The sequence below is a fragment of the Eretmochelys imbricata genome, chromosome 2 (assembly GCF_965152235.1).
Source record: "Eretmochelys imbricata isolate rEreImb1 chromosome 2, rEreImb1.hap1, whole genome shotgun sequence".
Classification (NCBI taxonomy): domain Eukaryota; kingdom Metazoa; phylum Chordata; order Testudines; family Cheloniidae; genus Eretmochelys; species Eretmochelys imbricata.
The window spans coordinates 141,409,776-141,436,611 of NC_135573.1; the positions used below are offsets into that span (position 1 = coordinate 141,409,776).

At 44.5% G+C, this 26,836-nt stretch overlaps 1 protein-coding gene across 1 annotated transcript in view; it reads right to left on the reverse strand.

Moving 5' to 3' along the window:
• Positions 1-3,882: 3,882 nt before the first annotated feature.
• The window catches only part of ANKRD33B (ankyrin repeat domain 33B), a 115,181-nt gene continuing 92,227 nt past the window's right edge, over positions 3,883-26,836 (reverse strand). Inside the window, exons 3-4 of the mRNA XM_077809168.1 lie at positions 17,912-18,052; positions 3,883-4,733 (exon numbers count right to left, since the gene is read on the reverse strand). Of these exons, the coding sequence (XP_077665294.1) occupies positions 3,883-4,733; positions 17,912-18,052 (992 nt within the window). The remainder of the gene's footprint in view (positions 4,734-17,911; positions 18,053-26,836) is intronic.

A 26,836-nucleotide genomic window follows, 5' to 3' on the forward strand; every position in this document is an offset into this window, starting at 1 on the left:
GGCAAAGGCACCTTTAGTTTCTATCAGGGCACCATAGAAGTCTTGCCAGTGAAAGCTGGCAGAAGGATCGACTGAATTATTAAGAACAAGGGGTAAAAGACCACTCAGAGTGAGATAAAATGAAGCCCTTAGTCATTAGACAATGAAAATGTAGCTATTTCTGCTGAAATGCAGCTGGGGATGCAGATTTACAGGGCAATCAAAAACATTGCTGTGATTTCAAATCAGGTAGCTAATCATGGGCCTTTCTCCGTTCGCCCTGGCGTAAACTGGGAGTAACTCCACTGCAGTCACTGGAGTAAACAACAGTATTACACTGACCAAAGTAAGAGACAGGCATCTAAATTCTGTCTTTTTATCTCGCAAAGATAGAGGCTAACTGCAGGATCCATTTGGAAATCTCCAGGATCAGGGTACAGTTGCCAGGACAGAACTAAGAGCATATCTTTGTGAGGCTGATTAATTTTTGGCCACTGTATTCCTGAGGTGACTGATGTTTTGTGGAAACCATTTGGAGTTTATACATATAAAAAACAGTCACATGATATGCAGCAAAGATGCCAACATTGCCAGCTTTTCCAACTGACTCAGCCCATCGGCCTCAAACATGATTTAGTGGGACCATCTCTGAGCACGAGTGAATTTTCAATGCCCATTCAACCACTCACCTCTGAAGAGACAGCCAGCAAGAGCGCAAATTAGCAACAAATACAATTAACTTTTTTCTCATTGGAACACTTGTCCACTAGGACTTGGATTGAGACCACCCAGGTTAATACCATTCATCTAGGCAAAATGGTAATGACTAACCACCCCCACTGACCTGGTTTAAACTCATATTGGTGATCTAGAAGCAAAAGGCAAAACCCCTTCCTCTCTGAAAAACAAGTGCATATTTTTTAACAGATTTGAATTCTTTTAATTCAGCATACATATACAGACATGCACAGCAAAGTACAAAGGGTTAGAACATGGGCTTCATTTTCAGCCCTTAATTGTAACCTATTGTACATTAATCCCTGAGAGAAGGTATGTCAGCTGTAACTCTGTCATGAGTTAGAGTGCAAATTCATGTGTTCGTTTTGCAGTATTGATTGCTTTTGGGATACTGAATCTGTCTTTTGATACTTAAACTCACTATAGACACCACCATGAGGGGTGACCTTACAAAAAGCCTAGCTAGAGAGAAAAACATTGCTTGACAGGTCCACCCAGGCTCTGCTGAGAGGAGATTAATTAGCAGCAGTTGTGACGCTTTCGTGATGTGAGCCCTAGCTTTCCAGTAGCTGGGTTTTGGTCCATGGCCATTAGTGTTTCGCTAAGAGTCTGGTCAGATTGTGGCCATTCTATGTGTTATGGAGGAGGAGGACACAGGCAAACTTTCCCCTCTTTGCATGTTGTGAAGGAGTCAGCCACAACTGCATTTAGGGACTGCTCCCTTCGAGCACCCCCAAGCATGCTCTCCACTACAGCAGAGGCAATGGGTCCCACTGTGCTGTGGCCATGACTCAACCTCTCTGCACCAGCCAGTGAGACCAGCTGCTGTGAAGCATCATGCATGCTGCACCTTCCTAAGGAGCAACACAGCAGCTTGGTTCCCCAGGAGCTGCAGAAGGGATTGCACTGGACCTCCCTGAGACAGAGCTCCTACTGAGATGCAGTACCCCTACCGCCTGCTTGGGGCTATGTTAACAAGAAATGTCTGTCTGACCCCAAGTGTAAAAAGCTTCTCTAGAAACCGTTCTCTCAAATGGATGCAAAAGAAATGGCAGAGAGTGTGATGCAGGAGAATAGGGGAGTGAGTCCCACCAGCAGAGCTGCAATGCCCTGATTGACTCTGAGGCCTATTAAATACTGCTAGCTCTTAAAGCTGCTTAAATGTGAAAACCTGAGAGCAGCAACAGCTTGTTTCCTGTCTTAGTTCAATATATTACTGTTGACAAGATGTGAAGCAATATCTAGAGAGAGTCACATTCTTAGTGCCTTTGGGAACTGAGCCTTATTTGGGAAGGCTGTAATTGAGAGTACAGTAGAGTATAGTGAAGGGGGGTTACCAATACATTAACATTTTTAGTAATATTCTCATTTAAGTTCTATCTAGTCTTGAATGCAGAGTAACACAGAGCAATACAGTGTGTTTGAAATGGAAGGAAATTTAAAAACATAGATGCATTATTTACTGTATGCCTTGCTGTTTTCTTTTGAATATTACTATTAACATTATCTTTCTATTGCAAGTAGCAAGCATAGAGCCCTTATCAAAGTTTGTCAGCTAACTTGCTATAAAAAAAAAATTCCATAGAAAATTCCTAAACTTACAAGTGGTTTCTATGCCCTTTACACAACCTTCTTGCTACAAACAAAATAACTTTAATATGGACTGAAAGAAACTTTGCCCAATTAAGCAAATTCTGAGTTTCAAAAGGGCTATGTGTATACAGGAACGGTGCATTTCTGTGGCCATATATGCCACTCACGTTCTAACATTACATCTAGGATTATGTGTGGGACTTAGGGGATTGCTCTGAAAGTCATAGGGCTTTGATGCTGGTAAAGCCACCATATGCAGCATACTTTATTAGTTTTATGGGATCCAGGAAGGGTATGGAACAATATACCTGACACGTTGCTCCTCATCTGCCAGTTTAAGAACAGCTTGGGTGATTCCTGTTGTGAATTTGATATTAAGAAATGGTTTTCCAAGGGCTGGGATGGAGATGGTAGACGAAGCACTCCCCATTTGGCACCCAAGTTGCACTATTTCAGACCCTCACTAGGATGAGTATCCTGGATTTCCAAATGCTGGTGAATGAGCTGCTTCATATGACCTTTTTGATTTTTTTCATAGAGTACTGCTGCACTCACTATCCTTGAGCTACTTCTTGAAGGTAGGAGAAGACAATTTCATTATTTGAGTGTTCATCTGGTCCTTTCTGGCTGTATGCTGGACCATTCCCAAGGGGCAAACTTAGATTTAGTACAAGGACCTTCAATCATCCGATGATTTTGTAGGTAAATGCAATGATACAAGAGTGGAGTAACACATTCCCTGAGACAAAAGAGAAGAAGGCCGATAGCAAGTAAAGGAAAAACCGTAAGGGTGGAGGGAAATCTTAAAGTTGACCATGACATTAAAAAATTGGGCCAAATCCACAGCTGGTGTAAATGGGTGTAGCACCTTTGACGTTTATGGAGCCAGGTTGATTTACATCAAGTGGGGATCTGATTATCTCAGTTGTTGACACAGTGTATATATTAGATATGCAGCTATTTTTTATCTTCAAAGAGTAAAACCAATAGCATTAAGAATCATATTCATTCAGACAGTACATGTGTAGCGTTTGATACCTTTGAGGTCTTAAACTCTGGTTTTCAGAATTAAAATGTTAATCATAAAGTGCTTTACCATATTCAAAAAGATCTGCATTACATATAGCCCTGGATTCATTACCCTCCACCTACTGTACCAAGATTGTGGCATACCTTAAACTCTTTATGGTTTTCATTATTATTACAAAGCATTGCAATTCATATAGTCCTACCGAAGGGGAAGGGAGAGCGACTGGTATCAAAAGCTGAAGCCCTTAATTTTATCCAGTAGAAAATGAACACAAAACATGGCCCTTTCATGCATATATGCAGTGAAGGCTGTTTCTCAGCTGTTAATCTTGGGAAAAAATCACCACCTCAATTTTCTGCCAGTGGGCAAACAAACAATTTTTTACACTTCAACCCCAAGATTTCCTCACTCCACCAGATACAGACAGTGATAGCCCATGTGCTATTTCAGTGCCATAGGGCCATCATTCAATTTAGTTGCCCCTACTTTGATGTGCACAGTCTGTTAACAATGGCATGTCTGACATCATCCCCACCATTGAGTCATGTCCTGTTTTTCTGTGGAGACCCCTGCCTCAGTTTCTGAGCTTCTGCTGCTTTCCTCTTCTCTTGTTCCTCTGCCTTCTTCCGCTCCTCCTTTAGCTCTTTGTATCTCCATTTGGGAATCTGTAGATAAGTGCCATCTTTGGCACTGCTCTTCCTCCTCACTTTCTCTGGTTGGTAGGTGGGTGGAGGAGCCTTGTTGACACGGACTTTGGGGATGACAAATCCTGGTCTCACACTGCTCCTTCTCAGTAGGTGCAGTGGCAGGAGGCTTGCTTTCCTGGTGACCACAGTGTTCATGTGAGCTACTGTGAGGCTGAGGGGCTGCAGACTAGCCCGCCGGTCCTTCTTTTTGGGGACCAACATGACTCTGGAGTTCTGAAATAATTTCTCATAGCTGCTAATGTGGTCTCTGTCCTGAGATCGGATTTCCTGGGCTCTCTGCTTCCTAAGGATTTCCTGCACAGCCAGTGTGCGTTTCCCCACACAGGGTGGGCTCCCTGGGCACACAGTCCTGCAAGATATGGCAATAAAGGGGCTGCTTAGACTTGTAGTCATCCTAACCATGTGGTCAAGGACGCCATCTTCTTCAGGGCCACAGGAAGCCCTGAATGACATTGCTGACCTCACACCCTCTGAGATCCTCTGCAAACAGCTTTTTGGTTCTGTGGCCTTGGCAAGAAGTTCCTTCATCTTTGGCCATTCTGACTTATACTGATCACAGAACTGCTCAGGGCATGGCCTGTCCATCAGCTTCTGCATGAGGAAGGCTGCTTCTGATCTTCCTGTGTAACAAGCCCATTCCCGTGAAGTCATTCCACGGCTTGGGTCAGTCGCGTGAACATCTGCCCCTTAAAGGAGAGAAAGGAAAAACATTTGTGTTGATCGGTTATACAGTGCACACTTCAACTCCCACTGCCATAATCAAAACTGAATGAAGCAAGGATGCTGTCAAGAAAAATTGCATGTAATTATGTAATTGAAGACTGTAACATAATGCGCACACACAATTCTGGAATTTCCTGACTTTTGAGTGCTTGACTTTGCAACCTTATTGCTTTGAATGTGGTTTTCTTGTATATAATTTCCTACTTTTAAATAGCACACTAAAAATAAAACAAAAAACACCACACAACCCAAATTCCATCTTGTGGAACCATACTGACCTCCCTCCCCCCCACCCCCCCCCATGGGTCACCAATAGGATTGAAAACTTTAGATCCACAGCACAGACCTCTGCCCACTTGAGCTAATGGAGTAACTGGCAGCAATAGCAGACTGTTCTCCTATATGTGGACCAGTCACTACTGAGTAATGAGACATACAGCAACGGAAGAACCTCTTCTGTCTCTGTAGTAAATGCCTACACTACAGCGGTGCAGGTGCAGCTGTGCCAGTGGAGCATTTCTGGTGTAGACATACTCTGAGTGACAGGGAGGATGATGGCGCTGTCCACTGTGATAGATAAAGAAGGGAGAATGTGGGTGATAGATCAGAAGTGCAGTTTTAGCCATGTTAAGTTTCAGCTGATGGCCAGACCTCACAAGGAGACATCAGAAAGATAGGTCAAGATGTGGTTAGGATAGAGAGAGACAGGTTGCAAACAGAAGTAGATCTGTGAGGAATCTGTACAAAGGGAATAGTTAAAGCCACCTTTGCAGAGAAGATCATCAGAGACAGGGTACAGAGCAAGAAGGGGAGGGGGCCAAAACGGAACTCTGTGGGACCCCACCGAAAGAAGAGGAGGACCCACCAAATGAGACACTGCAGAAGCAGTCAGAGAAGCAGGAGCAGAAGAAGGATAGGGACAATATTTTGAAAGATAACAGCAGACAGGATTTCAAGAAGAATCTGGTTAACAGTATCAAAAGCTGTAAAGAGGTCAACAAGAATATGACAGAGTAGAGGCCATGATGTTTGGCCCTGGTCTACTCTTCACCTCCCCATCAGCCTGTCTGTTTCTGAACTCCTATTCTCTTCCCCTACACCAGCCTCCTGTTCCTTCACCTTTCCCCCTCTCAGCCTGTCCCCTTAACCTGACAGTCCCTGGACCCCCAACCTTTCCTCAACCCCTGTGCCTGCACTCCTTCCCCTCTCCAACTTACGTAGGTCTCTCTGGGAATATAGGAAATTGCATGGGAGTTGTTTGTTTGTTGTGTTCATACAACATACATTTTAATAGTAAGCCGAGGGTGGGAATGATTTATTACATAGGACAGGGCCCCCAACCACGTGCTGTGGATTCTGAATGTGTTTAAATTGGCCCTGGGTTTTCAGATCAAGTTTGCTGACGGTCAACCTCCCACGCATGCTTCCCCCACACCCCTAAAACCACACACACACAAAACCAAAACATTAACAATTCCAGGGCATATCATCCAGCCAGCCACGATATTAGGGGAGGTGGCTATTCTGATATATGATTAAACAGATTAACCAATTTGTGAGGCCATCTCCACTTGGATTTGTTTGCAAACAGGCAACACAAAGCCAAGAGTGTTTGCCTCCAGATATATTCCGGATATAGAATCATGGAAGAACTGCGCTCTGACTCTAAACCACAGTCAAATACACTGTGTTTCCTCTTACTCAGATACATTTCTCCAAATTGATCAGAGAACATTTACAAGGGTCCATTGGGCTCACTATTTGTGCTGCCTCTTCTATGATTTCAGGTTCTAGCAATACAAATTGACACATTCCCAGCTCTTTTTGGAGCTATATCTCACAAAAGAAATCTACCAAATACAGAGATCCAAATCTTTTAGCAGCATACTCAATGCTGATTTTATTTCTCATCTAATGAAATCTTGTGTGTCACAAGATTTTCTTAGGACGCTACTGACTTACTTTGCAAATCCAGAAACAGTCCTAAACAAATTCCTCATTCAACAGAATTTCTAGGGACTTTATCAATTGGGTCAGACATCAATATTCAAGCCCTTTTTCAAAGGTTATGGCAGTCTCATTGAACTATTTGTCATTCAGATTTAAGGCTGGTCTAGCGAGTCTTCTTTTAGAAAATGTGTGCATTGCCCTTAGTCCTCATTTTCCTCAGATTAAATCATGTCCCGAATCCTGTTTTTCAAGCAACTAATTTGAGTAGATGTGTCACTTTGGGATATTAATATTATATTCAGTTAATGAGGTTTCATGTCTCAAGAGATTGTTATCTGCAAAACCTGACATCACTGCTGCTGTGTTTGTGCTGGGCTGCCAAAGCATCAAAGTTCCAATTAATCAGAATTTCAGACCTCTGAATAAAAATGCCCAGGGTACTATGAATTTTTTTTTATTAAAATCGAGTTGTAAGTCGCACATTTCCTGCATTGCTCCTTTAGCCTATCTGATTAGTGACAGAATATACAAACAACTGGGTTTCTTCTCAATGTATGCAGGTCTGTTAATAAGTAGGATCTAAAATTCTGGTTAAATATTCATCTCTTTTAAAAAATACCTGCCCCACTAAATAAAGCCGCATCAGGACTTTAATTAAAGGGATTCCTCAAGGAAAACTGCACCCATTTTGCTCAGTTTAGTAATATGAGAGTGCTAGAGTAAGTAGAACTCTAGTCAGGTCAACTCTGAAGCTCTCAGCCAGGCAACACTTTCCCTTTCAGGGTTTGGCCCTGTGGACCTACACCATGAAATGTATTATTTAAGGTCCAGATTCTGCTTTCTTATACTGGTTTAAATCCACAACCGCTCCAATGGTTTCACTGGAGTAGCTTTGGTGTAAATGAGAGCACTATCTGGCCCTCCATTTTTAAATCACAGTTGGCATTTCTGCATGTCTTCTGCTGGAGGTGGTTATCTTGCTAAGAAGTGATAAGATTTGTGACCCTGGCAGTGCGGCAGCCCAATGGAAGTAACAGCAGAACAGTAATGAACCTGCTTTAATATGTACTTTTTGGAATGTAAAATGAATTCACATTTTTTAAAGATTAAACATTATGGCCAAGATTTTCCAAAGTGGCTAGTGACTGTGGCTGCCTCAGTATTTTGGTTCCCAACCTGAACACCCTGACTTTCAGAAAGAACCGGCACTCTGAAAATTGGGTTCTAATCATTCATCACATTTTTCCCTACAGGTTCCCCCATGCGACTGCTATACCCAGTACTAAAGCAGGCTGGAAACTTGGTTAGTCTCCAGTACTGAGCTCTTGCATTGCCAGTGTCACAGGAATAATACACTAATAATACGTGTCACAGTAAACACCTTCCGGTCATGATTTACAGCAGAAAGCACTCCATAGTGCTTTGATCATCCTCATTATAAGGTTCGCTGTCACAGGGTGACTGATCCCTTTAAGAGGAAGCAGGGTCCAGGGCACATGGAATGATTAACTGCTGCCCAGTTGCGCTTAAGGAAAGGCACCTGGGCCTTCTAAAGAGGAAGATGGCTGCAGGTATAAGTTGGCAGATGCCTGTAGGCACAGCATGGCTTAAGGCTCCTGCAGGGCCCTGAGTCCTGCAGGAAGACACCAGCCGGAAAGCCTGTGGAGAAGGCCATACTCCGAGCAACAGGTTCTGGGATGGGAGAAAAACAGACCCTCAGAGAGGAGAGCTGTGCCCATCTTGGAACTGGTGCAGAAGAGTGTTTGAACTCTGAAGGGAAGCCAGACCCTCAGGGAGGAGGAGCTGTGACCATCGGAACCTGGGATGAAGACTTTGTAGGTTTCAGTTCTATTTTGAAAAACTTTGTGCAGGACTTTAGAAATTGGCTCCGGGGAGGGGAATGAATATCTGGACTATGAGGACTTTTTAAGGGATCTGAGTGAAGAGGAAACTGAGGCAGGCCTCAGCAAAGCCACACTTGGTCAGCAGTGGGCACTACAGGGCAGGCACCCATTTAAACTGGCATACTGGGCTATAATCTACAGCAGTGGTTTTCAACCAGGGTTACACAAGGTTTTCCAGGCGGTACATTAACTCATCTAAATATTTGCCTAGTTTTACAATAAGCTACATAAAAAGCACTAGCGAAGTCAGTACAAACTAAAATTTCATACAGACAACGTCTTGTTTATACTGCTCTATATACTATATACTGAAATATAAGTTCAAAATATATATTCCAATTACATTATTTTATAATGATATGATAAAAATGAGAAAGTAAGCCATTTTTCAGTAATAGGGTGCCTATGCACTTGTATTTTTATGTCTGCTTTTGTAAGCAAGTAGTTTTTAAGTGAGGTGAAACTTGCGGGTACACGAGACAAATCAGACTCCTGCAAGGGGTACAGTAGTCAGAAAAGGTTGAGAGCCATTGATCTACAGTATTCTGTATAGGGAATTCCACTAGCATCAGAAACTTCCCCGTCCTGTCCTGCAGTGGCAAACTCGCTTTCTCACTCACTATACTCGTGCACATAGGGGACATGTCACCATACCAACAACATCCTTTGAAGCAACGATACCACTTCACTCCTATGGGGCATAGGGGAAAGGGAAAGTCATGATAATAAAGCAAACAATGGAAAATCATGGAATCCATGGCTTTGAAGAATGCCATCACAAAATTTCTTACAACTGTTTTCTGATTACTTACTTGCTTAGTATTCAGTATGACTAGCAAGCTTCAGGATTTACAATGCACTACCTCTAAGCACAGCTGAAATTGCCAGTCTAAAAACCTCACAATACTAGAATTAATAATGTAAATACATCTCAGTAATATAAGTGTGTGGGGATTGGGGTGGGGGGGGGGGTCAGAGGAAGATCTTAAAGCTTCCTGAACTTCAGATGTTTGAAAACTTCAATGGTCCTTTCACATAAGCTACTGTAAAACTATTCTTAAAAATACCTACTGTTGGAAAGTATGGAAATGCAGAGATAAGGTACCCAAACGAGGAAGTTACTCACCTTGTGCAGTAACGATGGTTCTTCTAGATGTGTGTCCCTATGGGTGCTCCACTTTAGGTGTCTGTGTGCCCCTGCACCTCTAATCGGAGATTTTTGGTAGCAGTGTCCCGTTGAGCCCATGCATGTGCTCTCCCTCCCTCGTGGTTTGCCTCAAGGCTATTTAGCACTGCACGGGTGGTGCTCCACAACCCCCTCACTTCCTTCTCTACCACAGAGCCCTATAGAGAACTCCAAAGTAGAGGAGAGGAGGGCGGGTTGTGGAGCACCCATAGGGACACACATCTCGAAGAACCATCGTTACTGCACAAGGTGAGTAACTTCCTCTTCTTCTTCGAGTAGTGTCCCTGTGGGTGCTCCACTTTAGGTGACTCCGGAGCATTACCCACCACTGGAGGCTGCGACTTTGGAGCAGAGTCTTTTACTACAGAGAGTACTGTGGAGTCGAAGATGGTGTCAGCGGCCAAATCTTCAGTGATCGCATAAAGTTCTGTAAAAGTATGAACAGAGGCCCCAATCATTGCTCTATAAATTGGGGAGATAGGGGTATCCCTATGGAATGTGATTGAGGTAGGAACTGATCTCATGGAGTGAGTATGGACGGAAGCAAGTTGTGCCCTTGCTAAGTGATTAATGCAACTGGAAACCCATTTGGATAGTCTTTGAGCAGATATCACAGAGCTTTTGGATCTTTCTGTGGACGAAAGGAAGAGTTTAGGGGATTTCCTGAAGTTCTTAGTCCTGTCCAAGTAGAATGCTAATGTCCTTCTAATATCTAGCATATGCACAATTGTCTCCCAGTTGTCACAATGTGGTTTTGGGAAAAAACAGGGAGTTGGATCTTTGATTCATATGGAAAGTGCAGAAAAAGTAGGGAGAAACTTGGGATATGGCCTTAGAGTTGTTTTTATTTATTTATTTATTTATTTAAAGACAAAGGCCGTGAATGATGGGTGTGCCATCAGTGCCGCTATTTCTCCTATGTGCCTAGCTGAGGTGATGGCACTTAGAAATGCTGTCGTCATGGACAGGTGTAAGAGAGAACAAGTTGCCCTGGACTCGGAGGGAGGTCTAGTCCAAGCCCTGAGAACTAGATTAAAGTCCCAGGCTGGAGCGGGTGGTGTCACATGGGGGAAGAGAGTCCCAATGCCCTTAAAGAGTGTACACATTAGTGGTTGAGTAAACTCCAAGTGAGAAGCCATTTTCGCCATGAGATGTACCTTGAGGGAGCTGAGTGAGAGTTTAAAATGTAGTGCAAAATCAGAGGGAGGAAAGATGAGGTTGGGTCTGTCCGTTTGGAATGGGACAAACTTGGAGTTGTTTCCATTTTGTAGCTAGGTATGTCGGGTGGTCAACTTGTGGTTGTGTTGCAACATGTGTTTCAGCTTGTCAGAGCATTCTGCTGCTAAGCCTTGGAACAAAGAAAGATCCAAGCCTGGAGGCAGAGGACCCATGGCTTGGGGTGAAGGGTCAGCCCATTGTTTTGAGAGAGCAGGTAAGGATTGGGCTGACGTCAGAGGAACAGGAGGGCATATTGCCATCTGTGTCAGGTAAGGGAGCCAGACTTGTCATAGTCAAGAAGGGCAATCACAATAACTCTCGCTTTGTTTCATTGAATTTTCAACAGAATCTTGGATAGGGTAAAAAACTGGGAAAATGTATACAAGAGGACCCTGTCCGCTGGGAAGATGAGGGCAACTGCAAGTGAATGTTTCCCCAAAGGGTGGTTGTATCTTGAAACACCTGTGAATTCAGTATACACTCATTGTCGAGAGAAAATTCCAACTGAGACTGTTGGTTATCCCATTCTGTATCCCTTGCAGACAGACAGCTGAGATGAGCACATTGTGATGGGTGCATCAATTCCAAAGTTTGAATGCTGTCTTGCAGAGGGAGGGAGATCTGGCAGCTCCTTGGCAGTTTATACAAAACATACAGGTCACATTAAGTCCATCATAACCTTTGTGTGTTGTTTTTGATGAGAGGCAGAGTTTATGCACAGGCACTCCTGACAGCCCTTAGCCCCAAAAGAGTGATGTGGAAGGTCATTTCTGTGGAAGGCCATTTGTCCTGAACCTTGTTGTTGCGTAGGTGAGTTCCTCAGCATATTAGGGAGACGTGTCCCAGGGTGGTGAATGTGGGTAGTGAGAGGAGCGCTCTCTCTTGTACTGCATCAGGTTGGTGCTGCTAAAGTCCAGTCACTGTACTGGGGTTAGTATGCCATTACAATGAAGTGAACCTTGGAGACTACCCTGTGTGGAGCAGTCTGTACCTATAATGATCCTGCCCCAAAGGTAAGCAGTAGGAAATCTCCTGTATGATGGTTGTATTGAGATATGGAAGTAGGCACCCTGTAAGTTCAGGGCTAGAAATCAATCTCTTTGCTCTAGAACTGGTCCTAACTGCTGTGAAGTAAGGTAAGGTGACTTCTGAGTGGGGTGACAGGTGTATAGATGGCAGCTGATACTGTAAGGTATCGTCGTTCAGGCCCCCGACCAGCTCATCAAAGTGCTTATAAGAGGCAGTTTGAGAGGTCATGGACTGGGGTGCAGACTGTTCTCACTTTTGAGCCCTGGGCCTCTTACACTGTGGCTCATAACAGCACAGAGATGGAGATTACTGAGAAGATTGTGATCAGTGGTGTGGTTGAGAGGTATATCTTCTCTTCTGTTCCACAGTGTAGATTCCTAAGGAGTGTAGTGCGGTCCGAGAATCCTTCAAGATGTGGAGAGAAAATCTGTCTTCTCCACAAAGAGTTTGGCCCTTCAAATTGGAAGTCTGTAGCTCTTTGGGAAATCTAGAGAGATGTAGCGAACAAAAAAAACCCCCCACAACCCACCTCAGTACCACTGTCATGGAGACTGGGTGGGCAGCTGTAACAGCTATATCCAGTGGTGTCTCTAGGACCGGTCTGGCTATTAACTGACCTTCTCTAAGAATGGTCTGAATCTGTTCTTTTTGTGTTTCCAGTAATGTTTCAGAAACATCCTGGGTTTCCCAAGATTAACAAAATTGTTTTGGCCATGGCAGTTTGGTAATTTATGACTCTAAACAGTAATGTTGTTGATGAATATGCCATCTTGCAAAGCCAGATCATATGGAGTTGACTTGGCATTATGTTGCTTGCTTCATGCATTAACCACATCCACTATGATGGAGTTGGGTTGCAAATGTTGAAAACAAAGCCTGCCTCTTTGGGTAGAGATGTAGGGTTGTTTTTGTTTACACTCTGTTGCTGGTTGGTGCGATGGAGGCTGGCTCTGCCAGATGATTTTGGTAGGATCTAGAATCAGCTCATTAATTGGGAGGACAGTTCTAGATGAGAAGGTAGTGTGCAGAATTTCCACCAACTTGTGATGTGTATCTGCCACCTCCGGTAAGGGAATCTGCAGCTCGTCTGCCACCCTCTTGGTAAGATCCAGAAAGTTCTTAAATCTTCACCTAGTGATGAGGAGTGGGCAGCACAGTCTCATCTGGGAGAGATGAGGAGAAGTGGGCTGAAGAGGTAGCTTCCTCTTCAGGTGTGGTTTTTTGTTTTGTTTTGTTTGTTTTTCCCCTTCCCCCTTCTTTCCTGTTCTGAAAAAGCTGTCTCCTGTTCTGGCTCAGGTGCTCTCCTGCCCTGGCTCAGGTGCCAGGCTGTAGCAAACCATCTGGTGGATTCTCCCTGAGAGACACCGGAGACGGTCGCGCCATGTGTGTGTATATACACGAAAAGTTACAATATAGCCTTGGGAGGGAGAGGCAGGAAGGTAGGCACGGGCGGTTGGCATGATGGAATTGGGGATGACCCTTGTAGTGTGGTGGTGGGCCACCTTGAGGGGCCAGGGAATGATCTTCTCCTGGCCAGTGTCAGATTCGTCAGTGGGTAAGGGTGCTGCTGACTGGGGTATTGGCAGTATACAGCCCAGTGCTAAGAGCAATTCTGGGTGCGGGGATGTGCTTGATACCGGGGTCCTGGTACCAAGTAATGGGGATTGTGGTTCTTCCCCAATCATCAGGTCTCCAGGGTACCAGAGCTCATGCAGTACCATGGGTTCATTTGGTACCACAGAGGAGGGTCTGTGGTACATTGTCAGTACCGATAGTTGGGCAGAGCACTCCCTAAATGAGAGTTTTGCCCAGTACAAAAAGTTTGTTGGTGCCACTTTTTTAGAGACGGTATGGTAATTGTCTCGCCCTGGGTACTGAGGCCACAGGTCTCCAGAGTATCCGAGCACCTGTGTTACCATGGGCTCATCCGGAACCCCAGAGGAGTGTCTGTAGTCGGTATCAATGGTTGGGAAGGTGCAGAACACTTCCTAGATGGGAGTTTTGTTGCATCTGGTACTGAAGGGTTTCTCTATGCCGCTCTTTTAGAGATGGTACGAAGAAAGAAAAGGAGTACTTGTGGCATCCGATGAAGTGAGCTGTAGCTCACGAAAGCTCATGCTCAGATAAATTGGTTAGTCTCTAAGGTGCCACAAGTACTCCTTTTCTTTTTGCAAATACAGACTAACACGGCTGTTACTCTGAAACCTGTCAGAGATGGTACAGCAACTGTCCCCTCTCCTTCGGGGATGGTACTGTTGCCTCAGAGCATGAGGGTGGAAGCCTCTGGTGTCTTGGTGCCCAAGCAGAGCTCACAGCAGGGCTTCTCCGTGTCGAGATGGTAGGGTAACTGTGCCTGCTCGGTGCAGTAATTGCCCAGAGTAGAGCTCAGAGCAGCACAGAGCTTACAGAAGCCCCTTGTCGGTGGGGAGAGCAGAGCTCAGAGCAGGGCAGAGCTCACAGCAGGAAGCCCCATGCTGAACCAGAGCTGCCGCTTAGCTCGCAGCAGGAGGTTCCTCTGCTGGTATTGTCCTACCGAGATGGCTGCACTGGGGAACACCCCTCTGGCTGGCCAGTTGCTCGGAGGAGCCTTTCCAGGGGGAGTCTGCTTGTGGCTTCTTCTTTCTCTCTCTCTCTCCTCCTCTTCACCACTCGACCCCTTTGGAAGTGAAGGCTCCGGGGATGATCCGGGGTCACCACCCCCCGGAGTCCCCTGCAGACTGAAGTGTTTTCTCTATTGGGAAGAATTTTAACTTCAGCTCCCGGCTCCTGTGAGGCTGCAGTTTTAGGTGTGGCAGGTAAAGCACTTCTGTGAGGGTATGGTCAGACACAGTGAGAGTGTCTGGCCATTACAGGAACTGACTCCTGGCAGAAGAGGCACCGCTTGGAGCAGAGAGATCCAGGCAAGCCTCTGGGCAGAGGGTATCATCCTCTAGCAGGGAGGAATATGCAGAAAAACATCGTCTTTTCTTTTTAACTGAAAAAAAAAAAAATTTTGAGTCTACTAGATGTCTGGGGCGGGGGGGGAGAATGCCCCCGGACAGGGAAGGAAAGTGAAATTCTTTTCCTTTTTCGCTTTTCTTTTTAAACCAGAGGAATAAAATAAATAAAACAAAACACTAGCCTGAGTACTTTTAGGGAGAACAAAGGTAACAAAACAAACACTACTTATGCTAATGACACAGATAAGGAAAGGACAACTGCTCGTTCTGTAGAGAAGGAAGTGAGCGGGGTTCTCCCTTGCAGTGCTAAATAGCCTGGAGGCAGACCACAAGGGAAGGAGAGCACATGCTGGGGCTCAACAGGAGACTGCTACCAAAAATCTCCGATTAGAGGTGCAGGGGCACACAGACACCTAAAGTGGAGCACCCATAGGGACACTACTCAAAGAAGAACATTAGCTTTCCCTTGTACCCTTGTATCGCTACTAAATTCACAAGATAAGCTTATTCCTGCATACTGCACATTTTCAGCATTAACAATATGATACATATCCTTGCTAGGCTTTACCTGACTTAAGAAGTCTCAGAAAAATTTTCCATCTCTTTCCTGTTTGAACTCTGACAGGGCTAGAGACACCAAACTGAAGCCAGAGATCACCTCCTGTGTATGCCCCAAAAGACACTTTGACTCTCAGGATATAGGTAATAACTCATTTGCATGTATATGTTTTTGCTTGCTTTAATCTGTAAATAACTCTCACTTCTTTTTCCTATTTAATAAATCTTTAGATAGTTCATTACAGGATTGGCTACAAGCCTGTCTTTGGTGAAAGAACTAGGGTAACAATTGATCTGGGGTAAGTGACTGGTCTCTTGGAACTGGAAACAACCTGAAGATGGTGTGATTTTTGGTGTAAGTGACCATTTATCACGAAGTCCAACTTGCCTGGGTGACAAGATAGACTGGAGAGGTCAAGGTCATTGTCTGTGACTCCATGGTAAGACTGTTATAGTGATCCAGGAGTTCACACTTGTTACTGGGTTGGTGAAATCTGATTATAGAACACACCACAAGTTTTTTTCGGGGGGGTCTGCCCTGTTTTTGACAGTCTGCCCTGAAGCTGGTACTCTCAGTGTTGAGCTACTCCAGACAGTGTGACATATGTTATATCTACATTTGAGGTGGGACTGTGATTCCTAGTTCGCATAGATGCACCCATGGTACCTCTGCTCAAGCTAGCATGCTAAACATATAGGTGTAGCCCGGGCAGCACAGGGGGTGACTTGGGCTATCTGCCTAGCGTGTGCCCAGGGGGACCATGTGGATAGCCGAAGCCACTACCCATGCAACCCCAGCTACATTGATGTTTTTAGCACATTAGCTTTAAGTCTACATGAGCTGGGAATCACAGAGCTGAAATGTAGATGTACCCTCAGGGTAAAAGACTATCAAAGGTGTGAAGTGGTTCTTAAAGCGTATATGTGTTATGTTCTTCCTGGGGAGTTGGCTAAGTGTGTGACTGTGTGTGAGGATCTGAATCTTACAGTACCAAGAGCCAGTGTGAGCATGTGCATATTGAAGCATTGCTCAAAGAGGGTAGAGGGAAGGTGGCTTGTGCTACCTTTATGTCCTTTGATAGTGTTAGGTGGAATCCTGGTGGGTGACAGTGACTGGGTTGTAAAAGGAGGTGAAGAATTTGGACATTTCCACAACTGTGAGGCTGGCAGAGTAAAGGTATTTATGTTAATGGGGTGTATTGGGGCACTGTTGAAAGAGCATGGGCATGACGACATACTGCCAAGCAACCTTAACTCTTTGTTAACATAGTTCTTTGCCATTGAATTTCATAGTTTTTTTAACAGGTAAACATTGGTAGGTGTTAGTGGTCATTTAGACAGCTGTACATATCATGTCCTGGGACTTGCATACTGAGCGCCCCCCACCGCCCCATGTAAACACACATACACACACCAGCCCTGCTTCACCACACATCCCTATTCATGGCCCTGACCCATTCACTGCATTCCCCCCTCCAACTTGGCCCCTCCCCAATGCTGTATACAGGCCCCCCACCACAAGCAGGGAACTCATCTCCCTGAAATCTTCACTCCCTGACATACAAACATTTCTATTATTGTTAATTCCCCCCCCCCCCCCCCACCCCACAGCCTGGCTCACATGCAGTCCCTGGAGTGAAGGACAACTATATGACAGTGGAATGGTGTTTCTGGTCACATTTCTGAATGGTTGGAGGGTGGAGTTTGTGGCAGGGTTGGGGAGAGAAATCACAGACAGGATTTCTGCTCCACAATACTGACTGTTTTATGTTTAAGAGAAAGTATTTCTATGCCATACAGCACACATTTTTCAGTCAGCAAAGAACCTTCCAATTTCTCAATGAATGTTCTTCCATCACTTACTCATAGCAGTGTTGGGGTGCACTGGCAGCGCTGGAGGGGATTAAGCTACAGGAAGGTTTGGCTGCAGGGGATTGGGGCTCAGAGGGTTGGGGTGAATTGGCAGAGCTGGGGGTGCATTGAGATTGGGGTGGAGGGGCTGGGATGCACTAGCAGGGCTGTAGGGTGCCATGGCTCCCTCACCTAAGTCCCCAACTTACTTATCTACTTCTCATGGATGATGCAAGTCTAAACCAATGAATGCTTGTAATTTCTGCTGAGCTGCTCAGATGGAAATTCAAGAGCAGTGTAAAGTACTATTGTAACAATAATAATAATTAATAAATAAAACTGCTTCACTTCTGTATTTACAAGACATTCAGAAATTGTTTTCATTTGTATCAATAGCTCCACCATGCCTCTCAATAAAGTAAATCCTGGAAAGGCCAGCTTTTCATAGATTTACTGCTATCCTATTCAGAGCAAGAAGTACTGATGAAGCAAAGAATTTCAAATACCTGCCAACATTAAGGCTCTGACACATTCAGTTCGGCCTTGCATTGCAGATTTCATCAGTGCTGTGAATCCAAATACATTCCTCTTCTCAAGATCAAGACCAGGAAAATAGTTCAACAAGTAGTTTGTAATGGTTATATGCCCTGTAGAAGGATAAAACAAGGGAGAGAAGAGTTATCACTACTGAAAAATATTAGAGTTAAGAATCACTCTGAGGTTTAGAAAAGGAGTACTTGTGGCACATTAGAGACGAACCAATTTATCTGAGCATAAGCTTTCGTGAGCTACAGCTCACTTCATTGGATGCATTCGATGAAGTGAGCTGTAGCTCACGAAACCTTATGCTCAGATAAATTGGTTAGTCTCTAAGGTGCCACAAGTCCTCCTTTTCTTTTTGCGAATACAGACTAACACGGCTGTTACTCTGAAATCTGAGGTTTAGACTGCTTGAAACTTTTGAAACTGCTTGAAACTTGAAACTGCTTGAAATTGACCACTAGCAGCTATCAAATATGCAAGCCATGGCTACTTAATACTATACCATTCTCTCACATCCTTTTTCACATGCTGCAGTCATTAGCATTTACTCTTAAAGTGTCATGATGGTCTGACTGGAGCATGGGAACAGGAGCCTAGAATTCCTGGGTTCTAATCCCAGCTCTGACATTGACTCTGAGTGTGGCTTTCCCCTCTATAAAAACTGATGTAATAACACTCCTACCTACCCACCTCAGCGGTTGTTTGTGGGGAATAGCTAAGAAGCACATTGTGGCATGTCATAGTAAGACTTTCCTGTACCAGTTACCCATACAGTGGACAGTAGCACAGAGGGAGAATAGCCTGTGTGGGGCTACTATGTGTCCCCCAATTCATACTGGTGGGAAGGGATAGGGAATAGGTGGAGCTGTATGGTTCCACCACCTCCAGTGTGCCGGCCAGCACAGCAGCACTAGGGGATGTAGGCTGTGCCAGTTATAGGGCTGGAATGGAGGAAGCCAGAACACAGAATCATCAGGGTCTGCTATTAGGGCCGTGCAAAGACATTCTGCCCCATACACTGGGCTTGTGGGAAAACCAAACTGACCCCTAAAACTCTTTGAAAATGGAAGGTCTGATGCAAGTGTGAAGTTATTCATTGTACGCACATATTGTCAAAGAACTGGACAAGATACTGCCATGGAGATATGCAGACAGCTGGTTCCTGTTCTCTAAAATCATCGAGTTTGATTAATGTCTGGTTGCACAAGACAGAGCTGAAAATCTCAACAGAACTTTGGGTGGGTTGATATTAGACAAAGGGATTATTTGTGTTCTCTTTTTGCTCTTTTTCACCATTTCTTTCCCTGCCTGGCTGTGGAGAGCCACTGGGCCACTCACTAGCAATAGGCCAGTGGGGCAGCTTTACTGGCTTCACAGTAAAATCAATGTGACTGATGTTCTGCTGTCAAGTTTTACTCTCCAAAAATGGACATTGCTGCCTTTCATTTCCTTTGGTTTGTGTGCCACTGTCACTGGTGTCAGCAGGGATATGAAGAGCACTGGAAGACTATCACTGGCTAAAATAATAAGTGTTACAGAGCTAACAGCCTGAAGACCAATTAAAACATCAAGCCCTTACAACTGGACTAACAGAAGATGACAAACATCTAGTGCCATTATGACTCATTCAAAACAGTTTTCCCTTCACTTGTCATTTATTTTATGATGGTTTGATGGTTTGTATAATAATACAGTCTGTCAGGCAGCTGCAACAATCACAGCTTAACTACTGTGAGCTGTAAAAAACGTACTGTCATCTCACTCTGCAGTCCAGTTGGATATTCTGCGATGCATGGCTGTCAAGTATATCCAGAAATGTTACTGAAGCAGATTGTAATTCACACAGAGCAATTTTTAAAAGAAATTTGTCGCAGCACATTTGGTGCAGTTTTCCTCAGCAGTTGTTTGCACCAACACAGTCCTACACTTCTTCTGGAAGGCAGGAAAAGCAAATTTTTTGCCAGTTAAATGGTTTTAGATAGATCTGTAGTCGTAGTGTTAACAATGTTTTCAGTCTCAGCCTTCTCTGAGGTTTGCCAAATCCCACCAACCCATTTGTGTAACCGGAAACTTCCTTGAAACTCAAGCAATTTCATAGACAACCTAAAACAGGAGTTTAAATTGTGCGAGAATCAAAGAAATTGAAGGCCAAATGCATAGTGGTTCTGCACCTTGTGTCATCACTTAGTTCAGTGCAAAGTGAGTGCAAACTAGGTGTAAAAAAATACCAAATTAGAATTGCAATGATTTACGCTCATTTTCAACTGGACCCATAACATGAACCAATGCCCCAATTCTGCTCCTGTTGCAGTCGATGGCACAACTCCTATTGACTTCAGTGGGAGCAGGATCAAGCCACAAATAAGGACAATGAAGACAATTAACACTAATGGAATCTCTGTGCCCAGAAGGTTTGCAGGACTGGCCTCTTGATCTGTAAGTATCTCTCTGCATAATCTGAAGGCCTCAATGTAGCAGAAACACTTCTGTTCAACCAGGGATATCTAGAGAACATCAGAATAGTGAGGATATTTAAAACAATAACATTACATACAAATAAATGAATTTTTAAAAAATCTCTATGTTAATTACTGTTAAAGATGCTCTTCATGTTGCCAAAAATATAACTACAGATTGGGCTAGTTGACACAGATGGGGAATGGGGTGGGGGAAATCATAGTCAAAGCTCCCCAGGGGATTGGATCTAACTTCAAGTGAAGACAAAAAAATAGCAGCAAAGTAACAAAGAAAATTAAGACCTTAAAATTTATGATTCTAAGCAGAGCTGTGTGGAACTCAGCTGTTCAATATCACAGGGATTCATGCAAACCTCTTCAATTTCAATCCACAGGGGTTTATGTACCCTGAGGTTTGCTTCAAATTTTAGGTTCAAAGAAACACAGACTCAAAATAAAACAGTCATAAATGTCAAATTTCACATTATGTTTAGTTCAACCTGTCATGGTTTTCATACAAAGCCATGAATTTGGCCCAGGTTCTCTTGAAAAGTTCATCAGTGTTTCAGTGAACCTAGGTGAACTCTAGAGAGTTTGTACCTAACCTGAAACCAGGTGAGTATTGTGTGATTTCAGGTTTGCTACAAAAGCTTCATGAAGCTCTAAAAAGAAGTTACCATGGTTATATTTGAATTGCATGCTATTGCTGACTATTAATGACAGATGTAAAGTCTGATCCATAGTGGCAGTAACCTTGGGCTGCTATACATACAGTAGTTTAGTGGGGGTGGGAGAAAGTCACAGCACTGAGAAGGTGTGAAAGGGGATTGCGAATGAGGAAGCATGGCACTAGGAAGCTGCAGAATGGGGGGAAAATACTTTCTAACATCAAAGAGTGTGTCGGTCTGTATGCTTGGTGTGCTTCCTAACAAGAATACTATGTTCAGTGTACAGTTCTTTGTCCTGTGTGGGGGTAGGGACATGTGGTGTCACGAGTCCCCCTCCCCCAATTTCTGCCATGGTGGGAGTCTGGCTGAGTGCGCCTGAGCGGGACGTGCCTGGGAAAGGCACCAGCACCAAGCACTCCCGCTCAGTCCTGCTAGGAGACACCTGGAGCAGGGAAGAGAGATGGGGCTGGCAGCACAGCAACATCAGAGGAGGTATGGGGAAGCCCTCTGAATCCCGTCTCTTCTTTGCTCGCAGCTGCAGTAACCTGCTTGGTGGTAGGTATCAAAGCCCGCTCTGGCCCGCAGGGGGGAGGCAATGGGAGAAGTAAGTTAGGAAGGAGCTCTCTGAGGGGAGTGGGCTCAAGAGGGCATGGGAGGTGCAGGGGGAGCGGGAAAGGGCCCAGAGGTGACGCATGCATGGAAAGGGGTGGTCATGTGCCCGGCCCAACCTTTAAATTGTGCTCCCCAGCCACCATCAAGAGTTATGGGTTGTCTCTGTGCATGTCTCTTATTTAAAGACCTGGAGAGAGATTGTTGTCCAGCTCAAGTATCTGTTTTTCATTCACTCCATGACTAGCTTGGAGAGAACCTGTACAATTTATACAGTATTACTTGCTTATGGAAACCTTGTGCTGTTTAATTTCTTATGCATTGCATTAAATACAACTAAACTCACTTTTTCCAAGTATGGTACTGTTTCACCTTGCAAAGTGGTGCACAGCACAAGACCCAGTAACTTTTTAAAGACACCACAATAGAGGCTCAACTTAAATGTATACCCGAAATTAAAAAACATAGTAAGGGAATCAAAAAAAGTGTCACCGTGCCAAAGTAAAAGAAGCAGTGAGAGGCAAAAAGGCATCCTTTAAGAAGTGGAAGTTAAATCCTAGTGAGGAAAACAGAAAGGAGCATAATAGTGAAAAATACAATTAGGAAGGCCAAAAAAGAATCTGAAGAACAGCTAGCCAAAGACTCAAAAAATAATAGCAATTTTTTTTTAAGTACATCAGAAACAGGAAGCCTACTAAAGAACAAGCAGGGCCATTGGACGATTGAGCTTTTAAAAGATCACTCAAGGATGATAAGGCCATTGCAGAGAAACTAAATGAATTCTTTGCATTGGTCTTCACAGTTGTCGTTGTGAGGGAGATTCCCAAACCTGAGCCATTCTTTTTAGGTGACAAATCTGAGCAACTGTCCCAGATTGAGGTGTCATTAGAGGAGGTTTTGTAACAAATTGTTAAACTGAGCAGTAATAAGTTACCAGGACCAAATGGTATTCACTCAAGAGTTCTGAAAGAACTCAGATGTGAAATTGCAGAACTTCTAACTGTGATATGTAACCTATCATTTCAATCAGCTTCTGTACCAGATGACTGGAGGATAGCTAATGTGAAGCCTTTTTTTAAAAGGCTCCAGAGGTGATCCCAGCAATTACAGGCCAGTAAGCCTAACTTCAGTACCGGACAAACTGGTTGAAACTATAGTAAAGAGCAGAATTATCAGACACATAGATGAATAACCTGGAAAAAGGGGTAAACAGCGAGGTGGCAAAATTTGCAGATTATACAAAACTACTCCAGATAGTTAAGTCCAAAGCAGACTGTGAAGAATTACAAAGGGATCTCACAAAACTGGGTGACTGGGAAAGAAAATGGCAGATGAAATTCACTGTTGATAAATGCAAAGTAATGCACATTGGAAAACATAATCCCAACTATACATATAAAATGATGGGGTCTAAATTAGCTGTTACCGTTCAAGTAAAAGATCTTGGAGTCATTGTGGAGTTCTCTGAAAACATCCACTCAAAGTGCAGTGCTAGTCAGACAAGCTAGCAGAATGTTGGGAATCTTTAAGAGAGGGATAGATAATAAGACGGGAATATCATATTGCCTGTATATAAATCCATGTGTGATGCTCTGTACCTCGGGGGAACACCCAGCACCCCCATGTTCATCCTTGTAAAATGATTATGTGGTATCCAATGCAAAGTTTGTCATGTCGGGTGTCTTCAGAAGGCTTATGATGCACTAAGCATTGTTGTTACAGTAATGTTATAGTAAGGTTATAGGTTATAATTTCATGTATGTATGAGGCTGAAAATGTAGCCTCGTGGCTTAAAATAAGCCCAGGCAAAAACTCTCTGTGATGGGTTGGGTCACAGAGACCCCCTTGGGACTGCCACCTGATGTGCTGGGACTACCTCTGACCCCATTTTCCCTGCCAGCTTGGGACTCCAGTACCCTGTCTTGTTGAGCCAGACACGCTAGCCTGCTGCAAACACAGACCCAGGTCTGAACCACGTCCCCCACAAGCAGCAGACTTAAGTGAAAAGAGCTTAAGAAGTGCTCCTGCCTCTAGCACTCAGATACCCAGTTCCCAATGGGGTCCAAACCCCAAATAAATCTGTTTTACTCTGTATAAAGCTTATACAGGGCAAACTCATAAATTGTCCTCCCTCTGTAACACTGATAGAGAGATATCTATTTTATCTGTTTGCTGTTTGCTCTCCCAGAAATTAATTATTTACTCTGGATCAATTAATAAGCAAAAAGTGATTTTATTACGTATAAAAAGGATTTAAGTGGTTCCAAGTAATGACAGACAGAACAAAGTAAATTACCAAGCAATATAAAACCCCACCCTTGTGAAGCTTCCCAAATGCGGAGTTTTTCTCCCCCCAGCCTTGAAGAGACAGTGTTATCTTTTAAAAGGGTAGCAAGAATAACATTCTTTAATGGAGTGCTTTAGATTGGTAAGATCCTTTTGGTTACCCCACTCTCTGCTCCCAACAGGTCAGCTGGATGGACTCTTCCCTCCAAGAGATCTGACCCCCAGTCTTTCCTTAGACCGCTCTCCTGTGGATCAGGGTTTGGCATTTTAGATGCAGATTTTTCACCCTCCTCCTGGGGAAAAGTCTCCCTACAAAAGGTGGGCAGACCCTCCTATCCCCCCTCACCTTCTGTCAGGACTTCCCTCTCTGGGCTCCCCTCCTGTGTCCCCCAAAGGGGAAGGTGACCCTGATCCAGCTGTGGGCTCACAGCTACTAGCTATAACAGACCCTTCACTGGCCAGTAAAATCCCCTCTGCCCTTTCCCTCAGGTTGGGCTTGCTTCCAGCTACAGAGTCCTTGGGGTCCGTTCCCAATGCAGCAGTCACCAGGACCCCAACTTCCATCTCCCGCCTACATGTCTCTGTGACCCCAGAGCAGGACCTGTCCCCTGATGACTTGCAACTTTGGCAGTCAGCAGCTGGGAAGGCCTCTCTGTTACAAGGTGGAACATTCCCCTCCCCCAGGGAGACAACAGGACAGGAACTGGCTCTATCCAGCCCCTTCCACAGGGACTTGCCTTGAGCCCCAGGGCTACAGGAACTGCTTTCAACTGCCCCTTCCCCAAAGCTGCATTCTCCACGGCTACAGAGGAATTAAAGAGACACTCTCCTATTCCCACAGCAGCACCTGTGACACCCTCTCCCCTGGGGCTTTTAGCACAAGATTCCTTCTTGCTGCTAACAAACCCTGGGACAGATTTGGACACATTAAATAAATCATTTCCTTGTAGAAAAGGCGCAGAATTGTGTGCCATTGCTGCACCAGTCAGTTTAGCCTGCAAATCACCAGTTTCCATGTGTACCTTAGCTAAAGGTGCAAGGAGCTTGTAACCTCCCACCAATTCTAATTGTGCCATTTTTCCTGGTAACAAATCCTTCTCCTGGATCAGGTCTCTCCTGACCACAGACATTTCTGCACCTGTATCCATGGAGAAGTTTGCCATTAAGCTTAACAGCATGCATATGCTCACTGCTTCGTTGAGTAGCAGCAATCTTTACAAATCCTGTGTGGAAAGAGGCATTAGCCTGGGATACCCTTGTGCTCTGAGAAGCAGCAGCAGCTTCATGTGTTACCCGCTGCCTGTTCCCACTCAGCCAAGGACATTTATTCCTCAGGTGCTCAGTGGACTTACAGTGATAGCACCTTCTGGGCTCCTCTGCTTGTACAGGAGAACTGGGACGAGTAACAGGGGAATGGGGAGGTGAACGCCCAGTCTCCTTTTTCCCAGGGGTAAAACGGTGATTCTGCTTTCCCCCAACCCTGTCCCCCGCGGCTAGTGGTTTTTGTTTAATTGCAGCTTGTGACTGCCCAAAAGAGTCTGCAAACCCAGCTAATTCACCCACTGCATCCACTTTTTTGTCCCACAAATACTGTTTTACATCATCACTGCACATATTCAGGAATTGTTCCTGAGTAACCAAATCACACATTCCTTCAAAGCTTGTAATGCCTTTTCCCCTCACCCACTTGTCTAACACATCTCTCATTTCATTTACATAAACCACATTGCTCAATCCAGATCCCCTCTTAAGACTCCTGAATTTAACCCTGTAGGTTTCAGGTGTAATCTGAAACTGTTTCAAAACCAGTTGCTTAAATTTACCATAGTTTGAAGCATCATCAATAGGCATCTTATTGAATATGTCCAGAGCTCTTTCAGTCAATTTTCCCATCAACATAGTCATTTTTTGATCCTCAGGAATTGCACGGAGGGTGCACAGTCTTTCAAAGGTGATGAAATATCCGTCAGTATCACTGGATTCATCATACTGTGGACATAGTCGCTCCCATTTGTGGATTTTTGGGGACGTGGAGCCAGCTGCTGAAGGGTTTTGTCTCTTCCACTCCATAACAGTCAGTTCATTCTTCTGGGCCTCAATCTAGGCCTGTATTTCTGTGTCTTTTAACTCCAGGGCTAGCCTCTGGGTTTCCATGGCTCTTTTGTGAGCAGCTTCCTCCCTGGCTGTCTCTGCTTCTTTGGTTTCCCTGGCTGCAGCTGCTTCTTTGAGCCTCATTTCTGCCTGCCACATTTGAAACTCGTGGCCCTTTGCCTTTTCTTCCACTTCCAGTCTAGCCAGCTCTAGATTTGTAGCTGCCTCACTGGTAGTCATTTTCCTGCTTTCCTGTGCTTATTCACTCAGCCGAAGTAAACAAACAGAAAATAGCAAACCAGTAACCGCTTTGTCTGTTCTCCAGCCACCACACTTAAAACTCACTCAAAATCACTACCAGCATCTCAAAGCAATCAGCTGTACACAGATCCTGCTGACGACACCGCTGTGATGGGTTGGGTCACAGAGACCCCCTTGGGACTGCCACCTGATGTGCTGAGACTACCTCTGACCCCATTTTCCCTGCCAGCTTGGGACTCCAGTACCCTGTCTTGTTGAGCCAGACACGCTAGCCTGCTGCAAACACAGACCCAGGTCTGAACCACGTCCCCCACAAGCAGCAGACTTAAGTGAAAACAGCTTAAGAAGTGCTCCTGCCTCTAGCACCCAGATACCCAGTTCCCAATGGGGTCCAAACCCCAAATAAATCTGTTTTACTCTGTATAAAGCTTATACAGGGCAAACTCATAAATTGTCCACCCTCTGTAACACTGATAGAGAGATATGCACAGCTGTTTACTCTCCCAGGAATTAATTG